We start from the raw sequence: 15155 nt of genomic DNA on the forward strand, positions 1-15155 counted from the left end.
CAATGTCTTTTTGTTAAATTAAAATTATTAATCCAATAATTTTTGTTGAAAATTTATATTATTGTTAATATGTATAAATACATAACTTATCCACTTACACACACACACACACACACATATATATATATATATATATATAATGAGTAATATGATAGTACCGATAATTACAAAGAAAATAATTGTTCATTGTCTGTTTCGAAACAAAACACGCTTTTCTGTTTGTGCAATGTTCGATAACCGTGACTATCATTGATCAAAAGTAGCAACTTTCAGATTAGATGTTTTCACGATAGTTAGTAGATGCTATTAAGTCCGCCATTGCGTTGGAAGAGACGAGGGAACGATCTCGACAACTTCAGGAATTTCTTTCGCGTAGAATGACGCGTGCTAACGGAACGGGTGGTGATGGAAACATGGCGGCAGAGAGAAGAGAGAAGAGAGCGCCAAGAAAGAGCGTTGGTGAGAACGGAGAAGGAATGGGGGGGAAGACCAAATAAAGGGTGGAGAAGCACGTGATCCATACGTATGTTCTACGATTGGTGAAAGCGAAGGTAACCATACCCCCCCACCCCTGACCCGCTCCCGCTCGCTCGACCGCCTTTCCCAGGTTCCGTGCAGCCGCCCGCTCAGAATAGTTCCAGATGTGGCCATGTTTAGTTTGATCTTTGAAGTTTTCGCTCATCGTACTCACAATTGCTACATTTTTATACTATCTTTGCTGACAATTAGTAGTAACGCTCTGTCCGAAAGATAATCGTACTCTTCGCCTGCCTGTCTGCCTGTCTGCCTGCCCGCCTGTCCGCCTGCCTGTCTGCCTGTCTACGGTCACTAGTCTCGTTCACACAAACGTTCATTATCTCTTCTCTTACCAACACAAAGAGAGAGAAAGAGAGAAGAGAAAGAAAGACTAAGAGACAAAAAGAGAGAAAGATTAATAAGATTTTCTTTAAAAGCGCGGAAGAAAAACGCGAAACGTCATCGTCGCGTCGTCACCGACCACATCGACGAAGATTCATGAACGATATTCGCGCGAATCCGTGAATCGATAAAAAAAGAAAAACGAAAAAATTTCATTTTGCTTCGCAACGATCGACGCGTAAAAAAAAAAAAACGAAAATACGTCGGGCTTAATATTATATATGGCATATAGAAATACGTAGAATCATTGGACGCTTGCCCTCTTGCGGTCGTTTTTAGGAAGGGAGCATCCTCCATGGATGCGATCCCTTTTCCGTCCCCCCCCTCTCCCGCATAACAGAGAGAAGCACGGAAGACGACAAATTTGATCACGTCGGGATGCGAAGTGCAAGCTTCTCGTGGCTTTGTCCGTACATCTTTTCGTCGAAGATAACGTTTTTTCATATATTACCTTGAACGCGTTGAAATAATTACTCTGTCGATATACGTTTTCATGTTTGAAATTAACCGTCTTTCTATATACTATCGCATCCCATGATATTCGTTTAAATCGAAATTATTTGTCACGCGTAGTAGAGATACATAAACGGAAAAGTCCAAAACGGATAATGATCGTTCCATATGCCACGTCAGCAAGAATGACGTCGCTCTGTGGCATGACAAATAACGCGCCATTTTCTTCTCTTCTATTTAATTAACCACGAGAGAGAGAGAGAGAGAGAGGGAGAGAGAAACAGAGATAGGGAGATATCACAGTGAATATGTCTTATCAAATTTAAGTGCGATATCGATTCTAAAGAACTTCAGAAAGCTTCTAGAGAGATATATACGATTAATCGAGCTTAGCTTTCTCTCTGTGTGAGAGAAAGAGAAAGCGAGAGGAGAGAGATACAGAAGCGTTCGGTGAACGAGGCCCGTTCTAAGAGCAGGCTTATAAATTCGGGCTGGGAGAAAGAGGCTAAGAATATTTTTTTTCTTTTTTTTTTTTCCAAAAATTTTTAATATCTTTGTCCGTGGGGATGCGCTCACGCGAGTATATAATAGATACCGACAGATATAGAGGGAGATAGAGAGAAAGAGAGAGAGAGAAAGAGAGAGGACTAGCGAAAGAGAGGGAGAAAGAGAGATAGAGAGAGATAGAAACGGACAATCGGGCCTTCCTTTGAGTTTATTTGCCCATTATCAAGTTATTTTCAAAGTCTCAAATGATCACATACAGGCACGCGAATCCACGAGCAAAGATCCGTCGTGTGTGGTCGCGTCTATCGATCGAATGATCAACTTCGGGCCACAGTGGTATATCGTATGGTACAAAACACGATCGATCGGGACAAAACAATGGCATTAGAGAGTGTTTCCGTGGCCGAGACTCTAATCCAAAGGTTTGCCTCCACATTTTTTATTCAATGACGAAACAGACGTAATTTTCACACGACTGTCGCTATTGCTATTATACATTATTACCAATACTGCTACTACCACTACATTAGTACTATACTACTACTACTACTACTACTACTACTACTACTACTACTACTACTATTACTACTACTACTAGTACTACACTACTCTACTGTATTACTATATCGGTGCTCTTACTACACACAATCGGGACGCATATACGTAACGTATGAGAGACGATACACATGTATCTTCTCCTTCCCGACGCGATATACACATATATACGTAACATACATACGTCGAGGCTCCGTCCTCTCACGAATTCGCTTTGGTCAATATTTATTTCTCTTCCGGAAGATCTGAAAAGGATAAAAGGAAAAAAAGGCAGAGAGAAAGGGAAGGGGTAAATAAAGAAAGAGAAAAAGAGAAAAAGGTACCATTCGTCGATCGGTTTTTTTTTAAATATTGCGACGTTACTTGAGATACCTACGTATCTCGTCGATGTCGTCGATCTCTGAAAGAAAAATGGTTAAAATAATGATGACGTCAAATGTGCGTCTATAAAAGGCTGATTCCTTTCTTGGAATTATTTGTAAAAGCGCATATAAAGGCGTTAACATTTGTAAAGGGTGGGCGGGTACAAAGGGGCGGGAGGGGGGTCAAGGTCGTCTTTATCGTGAACGCGGATTCGCCGCAACTATGAGACGTACATATACTACTCGCCAAACCGTGTTTCCTTACGTGTCACGTAGGCGCGTTTAGTGCGATGCTTCTTTCCCGTGAATGATCGGGGGGATTTTTTTAGTCATCCCCTTCATTCAGCAGCAGGTACATGCGAATCTCTTTCTTTTGAAAAGCCTCACGAATTCTTCCTCCACCGTCCGCTTTCTTTTCTAGCGGAGACAGACAGAAGGTTACAACACGAGAATGTCTGTTCTTGTTTAAATCCAGGAGTGAGAAAGATCGCGACTAAAAGTTAGGAAAAAGAGACTTTTATGTAGCACAAAAATGAGGTATGATATTGTCTTTCTCGTACCTATGACGCATTTATGTTATAAAATTAAAATCATCGCGTATATACATATATTATACATGTATATATTTACTACCTTTACGAAATGTTTTCGGTATTAGCGCTCCATGTAGCGCTTTTACTTTTTTTCTCTCGCGTTCTAGGAAATACCTGTTACGAAAAATAACGAAATACCTTTTCTCTGCTCTCTGCCATTCGCGAGAATTTTAAACGTAGATTGAAACTAGTTTAAACTTGTATTTGGTACAACTCGATGTTGTTGTTCGACGAGAGAAAGAGCGGGAGAGGACAGAGTTTCCATGTTTTTTGTTTTTTTTTTTTTTTTTTTCTCGACTTGGGACTTCAACTTTATATATATATATATATATATATATATATATACCACTTGCACGCCATGTATATATACTACGTAACACATTACAAATTGAACACCAAGTACATGATACGTGAGCACGCGCGTCGTATGTACGTCGTTATCTATACTTGATACATACGCGCGCGCGCGCACACACACATATATACATTGACGACATACAATGAATATACGAAAGTATATCGTATGTGCACTTTGCTCTAAAAAAAAGTACATATATATATATATAAACGCGCGCGTATTCGTGCGAAAACGATACACACAACATCGTGCGTCCGAAGAAACTTTTGGACGGATGCCGATGACATTGACTTTTTAAACGTTATCAGTGATGCTGCAACGATGACAATAATGCTTCGTAAAAAATGTGATGTTACAAATGATGTATCTTATTATGCTTATAGAGATATGAAGCAAAAATCATGATGAAAAATCATGAAGATGATTATGAATGTTTAAATGATGATGTTAAGGGACTTAGTATGGTGAGGTAACTTTTAATCATTATGTTGGATCTTTTGATTTTCTTTTTTGTTTTGTTTCGTTGTTTTCAAGAGAGGCGAACACAAAGAGCATAGAAACGACGAAGCGTAGATAACGCGACTTCGTAGCAACCCGATTTAATTATATGCTTTTAGATTATACGACGTACTTACATACGTTATTATTAAGCGTGTGCTCACGCGCATTCATGAATATGTATATTCATTTGTTTCGGCGTCGTCGTTTGTGCTTCGCGAGAGAGAGACGGAGAGACGGCAGATTTATTCGAAGAGATAGATTTTCCTCGATTCTTTTCTACGAGCTCTTTTGTGCTCATTAATTTTCTCAAACGAAGTCTAGATTGCTCATTATTTATAAAACGTTATTTAGTCTGTGCAGAGAGTGAGAGATACGAGACAGAAAGAGAAAAAGAGAGAAAGCATTTCCTTTAGATCGTCATTGATCGTTTTTACGTGTCACATGCCATTAGTCGTTTCCGACAAACGTATTTAATGTTTTCAGCTTGGCTAGTATCGTCAACCTCGTTCGCATATAGTCGACTCGACTGAAAGTTTTTTCAAAGCTCTCTCTGTCTAACTCGTGTAGTTTAAATTTTCTTTACGGCTATCAATTTGTCCTTGACAATAATAATGAGCTTCCCTCGATCTTTCGAGGATGCTTTCTTTGGTTAGAGAAACGCTCTCTGCATGTAAAATCGTCGCTAATGAATAATTATGATAAGGTGATAGCATCGGAGAATATTTTTCTCCACGTATTTATGCCTTCAACTTTGTAGTACAAATTCTGATGATATTTTAATTATTCAGAGATTAATCGGAAAAAACACAAATTCGAACTTCTATGATATCTTCAAAATACATAATCTTCCTAATAAGATACATGTATTTTTGTTAATGCGTATAATATCAAAATATATTTTTTTTCTTACTGTGTAAATATTTAGATAAAATTATACTATTCTATTGATGATCCATAAACAGTGAGATTTTAGGAAAATCTCATATACAAGTTAATATAAGTCTCTAATATACAAGTTAAAATATATATGAGATTACAAAATAGTACATTTTATATCTGAGATTCATTTTATACATATTAAAATTTAATTAAAATGATAATTTCTCACAAGATTTTATTAAAAAGCATTGTTGATATATAGAAAATGTTATGAGAGATTTGTATAGTTTCTTTATTACATCTATATTATATAATTTAACATCTTTGCAAGTAGTGATTGTTATATAAATTCACATAAAATAACATAGTAAAATATATATAAATTAATTACAAAACATATTTGTTGTTATAAACATTAAGTTTCTATATATATTTAAGTTTTATAAATTTTATTTTTATAAATTAAGTTTTATAAATTAAAAATATATGGACAAATTGCGAATATTATATTACTATCGGTTCATTGGCTGAATCTTTCTTAATTATCAATTATGTATTCTTTTTTTTGCAGTAATAATGATAATGACTTGGAAGATGGAGAAATTCCTTCTGATGAAGATGATGAGCCAGTTACTCGTCCACAGACCGAAGTAATTGAATCTGCTAAGCCATCTTCAAAACAAGATGTATCAAAGAATAAAAATTTTGATTCTAAGTTTAATAAGAACAAAAAGCAGCCTATTCAAGGAACAACTGCTAAACATGACAGATACTTAAAATATAAAAGTCCAACAGAGGATTGGGCAGGTGATGTAGAGAAAGCTATTAGAGCAGCTCTTGAGGAGGATGGGGGTAGAAATACTGATTCAAAATCAAAGAACAAAACTAATAGGAATAAGAGTAGGAAAAGAGTGCGTGATGAGCGAGATGAAGATCGTTCAAAAGATCAAAAGGTTACATTCTATACTATTTTGTTCACATCTAATTTTATTTTAGATTTAGTTTTTAATGAATATATTACTGATAATTTTCTTATAATATTTATAGAAACGAAAATTAAGTGATGATGAGAATGGCAATGAAGATGACGATGAAATGGTTTTTGTTCGAGGTGCTTCTCCTATTAGAAAAGATTCTCAAGATAATAATTCTCCCAGACATACTAATGATCATGAGAATTTTGATAGTAATTCTGATTATGAAGAAAGGTCCAACATAAATCGGCACAGAGAAAATGAGAATAAGCGTGGTGGTAATGGAAGAGGAGGAGGTATTCACTTTTATTAAAATATTTTTTATTTATGTGGAGACATAAAAAATATAAATGATATGATATATTATTAATATTAACATTATAGGTCGTAGAGGTGGAAAAAATGAACGCGGTGGAAAAAATAAAGGCCGTGGACAATTGAGGAATGAAAGGAACGGGCGAAGAATTCAAACCAACGAACATGGACAAGATCCTGAATCCATATGTTTGTATTACATGCAAGGAAAATGTCACAGAGGAGATGATTGTCCTTTCTCACATAATGCTTTACCTCCCAGAAAGATGGAACTATGTAAGTTTTATCTTATGGACTGTTGTGCTAAAAGGGACAAATGTCTTTATATGCACCATGACTTTCCATGCAAGTTCTTCCATACTGGTTTGAAGTGTAATCAAGGTGATAACTGTAAATTTTCGCATCAACCTTTAAATGAGCAGGTAATTATTATTGATGCAGTAAAAAAATAAAAAGTATTTTCTATGAAAATTTAATATAAAAATAATATATACATATTTCGATATTGTTATAGGTAAAAGGAATTCTTTTGAAACATCTTGAAACTGCACCAAAAGAAATTCTTGGGGATTTTCCACGTTTGAGTAGAGAAAGAGCAATGTTAATGATAAATAATACAGCTACAGCACTCGCCCAAGGACAAGATACAACGAATCAGAAAATTCCTAGTTTATTTGATTTGAATGTGCCTGCACCAACAAATACTTTAGATAAAAATGAAAACAAGGATGACAAAGGTGAACACACACATACACACACACACACGCGCGCGCGCGCGCGTCTAATGGAGAATCAGGATCAAATGTTAATATTTTAATTATTATTATAGAGGAAACATCCAATCAACAGAAAAGCACTGTTAGGGAAAGAAAACCTTCTGGGAAAAAGACACGTTGGGGATCTGATGAAGATAGAGTACCATATGAACAAATTATGTTATTACAATCAGCTAATGAACTTGGTATTCAATTGCCTAATGCAGCTTTAGGTTTAGCGACTCAGCAGCAATTGCAACAAAGTCAAGTATTGCAGTCATGTGTTCCAAGCATGGATTTTTACACTGAAACTAATGCAGATTCTAATAAAACAACTGTAAATAAATTCAAAGATAAAGAAGATTTTACAAAGGATGTAGAAGAAGATGAAATTTTAGCACAAGTAAGATATAAGATATTAGATATAAGTTTGATTTACGCTATAACAATAAATACTATATAATTGTTTAGAAACATTTCACTCATATTCATAAGTTAATTATTATAAATTTACAGGCGAAAAGAAAAAATACGTCAACTAATGAAAATTCAAAGGATATAGATTTGAGGGAGTTACTAAAAGGTTCAAAAAAACCACCACCTGTGGTTAGTATAGCTGATGAAGTTGCAAATCTTAGTAAATCCAAGCTCGATGAAGAAAGTGATCAAGATGATGAAACCGAGCTTGTTATTGAAATGCCAATTGAAGATGATGATAAAGAGAAAGTAGTAGAACCACGAAAAGGTGTGATAATATTATAAAATTTTTGCTGACATTTATTATTTAAGCGTTGCAAATGAATTATATTAATTTAAAAATTAATAATGTTCTTATAAATGAGAACATGTATATATAGATCTTTTAATTATATTGATTTATTTGTTATAGAATCCTCGATATCAAACGAACAAGGCAATATTTCGAGTGTAGCTTCACCTTCTGCGGAAGAACAAGAAGTTCCATCCCATTTACCAAAAAAAGCTCAAGAATTATTTTTACGTATCCAGCAGCAACAACGTGCTGCACAGGATAGCTTTAAAAATGTGGAAGATGAGAACAATGCACGTAGTACAGATCAGATTTTAGAAGATTGGTATTCGGACGATGATGACGACGACGATGGTGGTAATTTAACTATAGTACTTTCTTCGAAAGATGCTTCAAAAGACGAATCTGAGCCATCTGAAAAGGGCCAAAATATTATAATAAAAGAACAATTTCAATCTGCATCTTCTGCACCAAGTATACCTCAACCAGCAGCTATTGTAGATAAACTTGGAGACTTAAGTAAAATTGATATTAGTGCAGAAGTATCTAAATTATTATCATCTCTTAAAGCACAAAGTTCAACAAATGGTAAAACTCTACAAACTCAACAAAATAGCACTATAAATACTCAAGAATCTTCAGTTTCAAAAATGAAATCTACACAAGATACAAATAATTCTGCAACTGAATACAATCCTGTTACTAAAGTAGCTAATAATTCTACATTTGGTGTTTCAAATCAAATTTCTAAAATTGAAAATGAAGCATCAAGTCCTAGGTCGTCGCCTGGTACAAGTTCAACAGTAGCTCCTGTATCTAGAGATCCTCGAATGTCCAGAGATCCTCGACAACGCCGAGATGAACAGAAACCAAGTAGTCCAAATAGGATAGATCCTAAAAAAGAAACGAAACATCTTAGGTTAGAAACGAGTATCTACAGTTCTGGTATTACATCAGTAGATACTAACATGGATACAGATCTTAGAACTAGGGCAGATCAAGATCTTCGAAGAAAAGACATGGATTTTAGGCAACGTTTCCAAACTGGATTTGGAGATACAGATCTTAGAGTAGTTGGTGCAGGATTTACAGATACATCCACTAAATCGGACGTTGATCTGCGACAAATGTTAAGTTTGCCATTCAAACCAGCTCCTTCACATATCCCATGCACTGAAATAGACGCAAGTTACAATTCCCATCCTCCAATGACTTACAAGGTATATGTCGTTGATATACCAAGACCTGATTATACAGGTTTAAAGCTTACAAAAAATGATCCACAAGTGAAATATGATCCTCGTCTTAGAAAAATTTTCCGTGTTAGTAAAGCTGAAATAGCTGATTCTCCTATGTCTCCACCACCAATGAAGCCAGACACACCAAAATCACCTCCACAAATTCGATCCGATCCACGAAGAAAAGCGCTCGAAGTTTCTAATCAATCCTCACAGAATGTTAGTGCTTCCATGATACAAGGTGCTCCGCAACAACCAATGGAAATGGCTAATATGGCTCTTGGTCCCCCTGGTATGCCTGTTACACAAAATATGCCAGGATCACAAAATATGATGGCTATGTCACCAAATCCAATGCTTGGAAATATGGGACCCATGGGTCCCATGATGAATTCTCCTATGGGTCCACAAAATATGCCTCCAATGAGTATGACTAGTATGCCAAACATGACACCAACAATGAATATGAATGGACCAGTCATGTCACAAAATCAAATGAACTATGATCCACGTTATAATGCACAACGCAATAATGGAGCTGGACTTTTAGGTCCTGCTCCTGGTGTAGGTTTTGGACCTGATGTTGCTCCTGCATATGATGGGCCTCCCCCATATACTGGAGGTAATTTTAACAATTTTGGTCCAAATACTGGTCCTGCAGATCCTAGCTTAATGGGTTTCAATCCAAATGGGCCAAATCCTCCAAATTTTGTTATGGATAGTGGACCTGATTGGAACGGTGCAAATCAGAGTAGACGTGGTGGTCGTGTTAGGAGACGAAATCGTAACAGGACCAACATTGTGACCAATAATTAATGCAATAATTCATCCATTTGTGTAGGTACATAACTTAAGTACCTGATGATAATTCTCATATGTATGATTATACTAGCATAGCACGCATTGTTATATAATGCAATGAGCTATATGGTTCGCTTCAATTATTTTATTGTCAACTGTACAAATGTTTGACAGTAGGAATTGTCCTTACATACTTTAATATATAAAATCGAACATACAGTGTGTATATGTAGTGCCGATAATTGCACTGTTTTGTGTTCTGCTCTTAAGGCTAAATGCATATAGAGTAAACACAATATAGAACAAATAAAGTTGGAAAATATTGTTTTTGATAATACAGATAATTAAATTTTAAGGAAGATCTGTATATATCATGTATTTATGATTACTTCAAAAAGACATTTAGTAATTAAGGTACGCAGAATAGGAAAATATTAGATTGTACTCTAATTGATTTATATTTTTGTTATGTCTTCCAATATATAGTACATATACACACTTGCGCGCATATATACATACTAAATGTTTCATTTAAGAAATTCAACATGCCATCTTTGCTTTTTGATTATACAAAATTCAGTTATAAATGCACCATTTACAATTTTAACATTTGATTTATTTAAGCATTGTTCTATATGTGATTTTCTCACTTTTGTAGGACTAATTTTTGTATAGATTTTGCTAATAGATTAAAACACAAAATAATATCTTAGTTCCTGTTTTTATTTATTGTATTACATTATCTTAATTACAATATATAAAAAAAAAGTTTGGTGCAATTATAAATCTAATGTTCAACTGGCAAATATTAAATTATGTTATAGAAAGTAAATAGTTCCCTTTAAATTAACTCTCATGAGCATAATAAATTTTAATAAATTAAAAAATGGAATATATATATATATATATATATATATATATATATATATCATTCTTAATTTACTTGAATTTTTCTACAACACAAACAGCATCATTTCTGCTGACTTTTGTTGAACACATTTTGTATATCCATAAGCAAAGAATATGTAGTAAATAATACATTGATTCTATAAAACATATTTATATTTAATACGATGTATTATAATTGGCACGAAGTCCAGCTTACTTTTTCAGATTTTTTAATACAAATAAAATTACAATATATATAAACCCTAATGCAAAAATGTTATATTTTGTAAAAAAATAGTGTATCAATTTTACAAATCTGTTATATATAGAATAATTTTTTATAAGTGTGGTAATCCAGAAGGTATTTAGATAATTTATATTTTGTTGTTAATTGGATAATTTCTTGGAATTCAAAATTTTCTTAGAATTTATAAAATTCTATCAGATCATATAATAGTTTGTATATATTAATCTACCTGATTAGACTATAACAAATTTGCATACCTGCAATAAAAATCATATATTTATATTTAAATCATTGGTGCAGATTCACTACTAATAATTTACAAAATGATATTATTCTAAAAATTTTAAATAGATCTTAAATTTAATTTACAAAATAAACATCATAATATGAAGGCATATGCAATAGAATGGAAAATACGTATACACATCATTTAAACTATGTTAAATTACTTAATATATTCAAATTGATATTGCAATTACTAAATTTCCTTTTATCGTGTTAAAATACCATAAAACAAAATTACATTTATGAAAAAACGTAGTTTATTATATCATAAGATATTTGTACAGTTAATTCATATAGGATGTTACTTTTTTGCTTTATTTTAGTAATGTACATAATTGTGTATTTGCTCTGCAAAATTTTTTAAATACAAGTATATTAAATATGATTATAAAAACATGGGCATTTATGTAATCATCCAAGAATTATCTTCTGTATAAATACAAACATACTTGCCCTTATAGTTCAAACATTTCATGTAATATATACTTTCAATGTGTTATAGGGCTTAATGGATCAGCTCTAATAGCTGATAAATCTAGACGTGCATCCATTTCATCATCTAGTTCTCCTACAATTGCTCTACAAAAAATGGTTGTTAAAATGTAGTTATTTATTTTATGTAATGTTTAAGATAATGCAATATAAAGTCAAACAAAGTAGTCTTGACAATGTTTTGAAAATCAATGAGTAATAAAATAGAATATACTCAAATAGGCTTGCAAGCCATCTTAAAATAATATTGTATAATACAAAAAAAAAGTCGTATCAAAAGTATTAAGAAAAAAGCTAAGAACAAATTTTTATATTATTCTTGATCTAACAGTTTTTATATAAAACAGATATTATAATGTATACATTTTCAATGTTGCATAAAACTTGTTATCATTTGTATAATAATAGTTATACTAACACATTATCTCCTCTGATGATATGTAAACCCAAAACAACTTGTTCTACACCTTGCGTTGTGCTATATACTCTCTCATGTGATTCATCCAATATAATATTAATTGTTTGATCAAAACCTTTTAATGTGCCCTAAAATTAGAAAAAAATATGATGAAACTTATTTTTAATATTATTAGAAATAACATTTTATTTTTAACAAAGATAGCTACAAATTAGACAAATTTTTATAAACAATTTCTTCATTAATATTTGAGAAATGAAAATTTATTTTTTCATTAAATTATTATTACTATTATATGTCAAGTTTTGAATATAAACTGTGTTGTTACAAAGTGAAACAATGTAACACAATATCAAATACTTACAATAAAGTTTCTACCGTCCGAAGTAATAATAGAAACTGTATCTGTTAAATAATTTAAGAAAAATATGTTTTATAGAATAATATATAGAGAACAACATTAAAAGAAAAGGATACGATTCACGTAGCTCTCTAACCCCGATGCCATCGTCGATATTCAATTATCCGTCACTGTATTATTACTAAAAGCATGGTATATCACATGAATGTAAACACAGGATAATCGTAGAAGAAAAAAAAGTATTAGAAAATCCAATATGATGATAACCAGAAAAGTATAGGAATTATTTTATTGGTAGAATTTCTGAATGAAAAAAAGAATAAAACGTTCCTATTGGTTGAAATAAGAAATATTATTTGATGCGTTTTTTGACGTTTTCAATTTTAGATTAATATTAACAGAAAAGATCTTATTTAATGTTTTTTAAGTAAGTATATTGAAAACATATACTGGATCATTACTTTTTATTTATTATAATCTAATATATTCATAATAATTATATATATTTAAAAGACGTTAAGTTACTCGTCGGACTAGCTATTCAAATTATTGTTTGCGCGTGCGCTAATATAAGTTTGTTTAATGTACTTGAGTGTACTGTCATAAGGTGTAGTGTGCAGTGGCACTGTTGTGTGGAGTACGTTTTATTTATTTTTTGAACAATATGGATATACAATTTGTTAATACTCGAAGAAAAATATTAAATCATGTTATTTGTAGTATTTTAGTAGAATGTGGTTATGACACTTGTGACAAACAAGCGTTAGAAACTCTTACAGAGATGCTTCAGTCTTGTAGGTTCTTATCGTAGAATTTGTATTATTGTGTAAAAGATTGTTTTATTTTTTAAACTAAGTATTAATTGTGATATTTACTTATATTTGTTATATTATTTATGTTTGTGTAGTTATTGTGGAAGTTGGGGAATCCGCAAGAAATTATTGCGAACTGTCTGGGAGAACGGAACCCCTAATCGCAGATGTTATATTGGGGCTAATAAACATGGGTATAAAATTGGAAAATTTAGAAAATTATGGGAAAAGAACAAATAGAACAGTTTTACCTCCATTACAACAACAAACCCAGTCAAAACAATTAAATATTTTACAGGCTGGTGTAAAACAAAGTCATCCTTCGCATATACCAAGTTATTTACCAGCTTTTCCAGATCCACATGCATACATCAGAACACCAGTAAACTTTCTAGATTTAATATATATTTAATTATAATATATATTTTTTTTTAAATTATTAAGACCATTATGCAACGTTTTATAGACACATAAACAACCAGTAACTGAATATGAAGCAATACGGGAAAAAGCTGCTACACAAAAACGAGATATAGAAAGAGCCTTAACAAGGTTCATTGCAAAAACTGGGGAAACGCATAGTTTATTTTTGACAGATGATAATAGTATGTTTCCTCGTAAGTATTTCGGTAGTTCTGTTTCATACATGATATATAAATATTATTTTATTTAAAAAAATAGATGATATAGCTTTTAATATTTTTTATAGTAATTGCTTGTAAACCACAATTTCCTAGTTATCTCTCAGCACTTTTACCTCAAGATCAAATATTTGAAACAGACCAAGACTTTCAATTTGAATCAACTCCTGTTAAAAAAAAAAAAGAACAGAAAACGGAAGAAACAGAAGAAGGTATGAGACAAGATTTACAAATAAAATATTCTATACAAGTACATGGCTGTATTATGTTTATAGGTGTTAATGTACCAAATGAAGATACAGAACAAACAAGTGAAACTACTGCTCAGCAAGATGGTATAGATAATCCTTACTTACGTCCTGGAAAAATACCTAAAAATAAAATACCAGGTGTTATAGTTCCTTCACAGCATTCTATAAAAAGAGACTCCTTTGTTGATACTTAATAATTTTACAAATATCGTAGGTATGTATGCAAAATCAATAAAATTTATATTTGCTTTAAAATAATTGCCATTTAAAATTAGAATTTTTCCAAAAATAAACGCATTTTAAAAATTATTGCAGACTATAATATTACTATTAATAAAAGATAATATGTTTCCCGGAATATCAACATTTTAATAAAAATACTTATAAATAGAACTATAGGTGTGTGTGTGTTTATCTATCTGTCTGTCTATCTTTGTAAAGGTATCTTATAAAAAAAAACCATTTATATTTAAATTACGTAATACAAATTACTTTATTATACACAAAACTACATGAAGTTATTGTAAAATATATTTGTTAAATTCGATAAATATAAATCTATTAATTATAATTATTCAAATTTGTATGATAGGCCTGTTTTAATATATGTGCCCCTTACTATATCATTTATTAGTATATATAGAGTAAAGTCTTGATTATTTAGATTAAATATAATTATTTAAATTGCATAATTATAATCAAGATTTTACTGAAATAGTTTCTTATATTTGGTACGATACTGCTTAGAATTGTTACTTTGTATTGTAGGCCACTACAATATT

General features: G+C 32.1%; 3 protein-coding genes and 1 long non-coding RNA gene across 14 annotated transcripts; 2 read left to right on the top strand and 2 right to left on the bottom strand.

Annotated features, from left to right (window-relative positions):
- Window positions 1-56: 56 nt before the first annotated feature.
- Window positions 57-4359, bottom strand: LOC124948120. The gene is made up of 4 exons (XR_007100606.1): window positions 3527-4359; window positions 3061-3288; window positions 2618-2833; window positions 57-907 (listed from the first exon to the last, which is right to left on the bottom strand). It is a non-coding gene; the product is annotated as an uncharacterized LOC124948120 (long non-coding RNA).
- LOC124948112 (protein suppressor of sable) lies at window positions 609-11006 on the top strand. Of its 4 annotated transcripts, XM_047491263.1 has the most exons (9): window positions 3051-3147; window positions 3217-3332; window positions 5698-6079; window positions 6174-6396; window positions 6485-6837; window positions 6930-7152; window positions 7245-7573; window positions 7687-7915; window positions 8060-11006. In XM_047491263.1, exons 2-9 carry the CDS (start codon window positions 3328-3330, stop codon window positions 9991-9993), a joined length of 3678 nt encoding a protein of 1225 aa, XP_047347219.1. In that variant the 5' UTR covers window positions 3051-3147; window positions 3217-3327; the 3' UTR covers window positions 9994-11006. The 4 variants fall into 4 exon arrangements, with proteins under 4 accessions (XP_047347216.1, XP_047347219.1, XP_047347217.1 ...); XM_047491260.1 differs by lacking the exons at window positions 3051-3147; window positions 3217-3332 and adding an exon at window positions 609-2300; XM_047491261.1 differs by lacking the exons at window positions 3051-3147; window positions 3217-3332 and adding an exon at window positions 4030-4215.
- On the bottom strand, window positions 6872-12920 carry LOC124948119 (U6 snRNA-associated Sm-like protein LSm8). 7 transcript variants are annotated; one of them, XR_007100604.1, is made up of 7 exons: window positions 12786-12920; window positions 12673-12713; window positions 12309-12436; window positions 11852-11977; window positions 9210-9475; window positions 8908-9112; window positions 6872-8833 (listed from the first exon to the last, which is right to left on the bottom strand). XR_007100604.1 is itself a non-coding variant. In XM_047491278.1 (5 exons), the coding sequence occupies exons 1-4, from the start codon at window positions 12814-12816 to the stop codon at window positions 11887-11889; spliced, it is 291 nt and encodes a 96-aa protein (XP_047347234.1). In that variant the 5' UTR covers window positions 12817-12920; the 3' UTR covers window positions 11633-11746; window positions 11852-11886. The 7 variants fall into 7 exon arrangements, 4 of the variants coding, with proteins under 4 accessions (XP_047347234.1, XP_047347233.1, XP_047347232.1 ...); XR_007100602.1 differs by having other exon boundaries at window positions 9210-11370; XR_007100603.1 differs by having other exon boundaries at window positions 9210-11370; window positions 11848-11977.
- A 319-nt stretch (window positions 12921-13239) lies between these two features.
- Window positions 13240-14748, top strand: LOC124948118 (transcription initiation factor TFIID subunit 8). 2 transcript variants are annotated; one of them, XM_047491274.1, is made up of 6 exons: window positions 13244-13463; window positions 13577-13863; window positions 13948-14098; window positions 14191-14334; window positions 14398-14587; window positions 14689-14748. In XM_047491274.1, exons 1-5 carry the CDS (start codon window positions 13334-13336, stop codon window positions 14565-14567), a joined length of 882 nt encoding a protein of 293 aa, XP_047347230.1. In that variant the 5' UTR covers window positions 13244-13333; the 3' UTR covers window positions 14568-14587; window positions 14689-14748. The 2 variants fall into 2 exon arrangements, with proteins under 2 accessions (XP_047347231.1, XP_047347230.1); XM_047491275.1 differs by lacking the exon at window positions 14689-14748 and having other exon boundaries at window positions 13240-13463; window positions 14219-14334; window positions 14398-14494.
- Window positions 14749-15155: the final 407 nt, after the last annotated feature.

Source organism: Vespa velutina, chromosome 3 (assembly GCF_912470025.1).
Source record: "Vespa velutina chromosome 3, iVesVel2.1, whole genome shotgun sequence".
Classification (NCBI taxonomy): domain Eukaryota; kingdom Metazoa; phylum Arthropoda; class Insecta; order Hymenoptera; family Vespidae; genus Vespa; species Vespa velutina.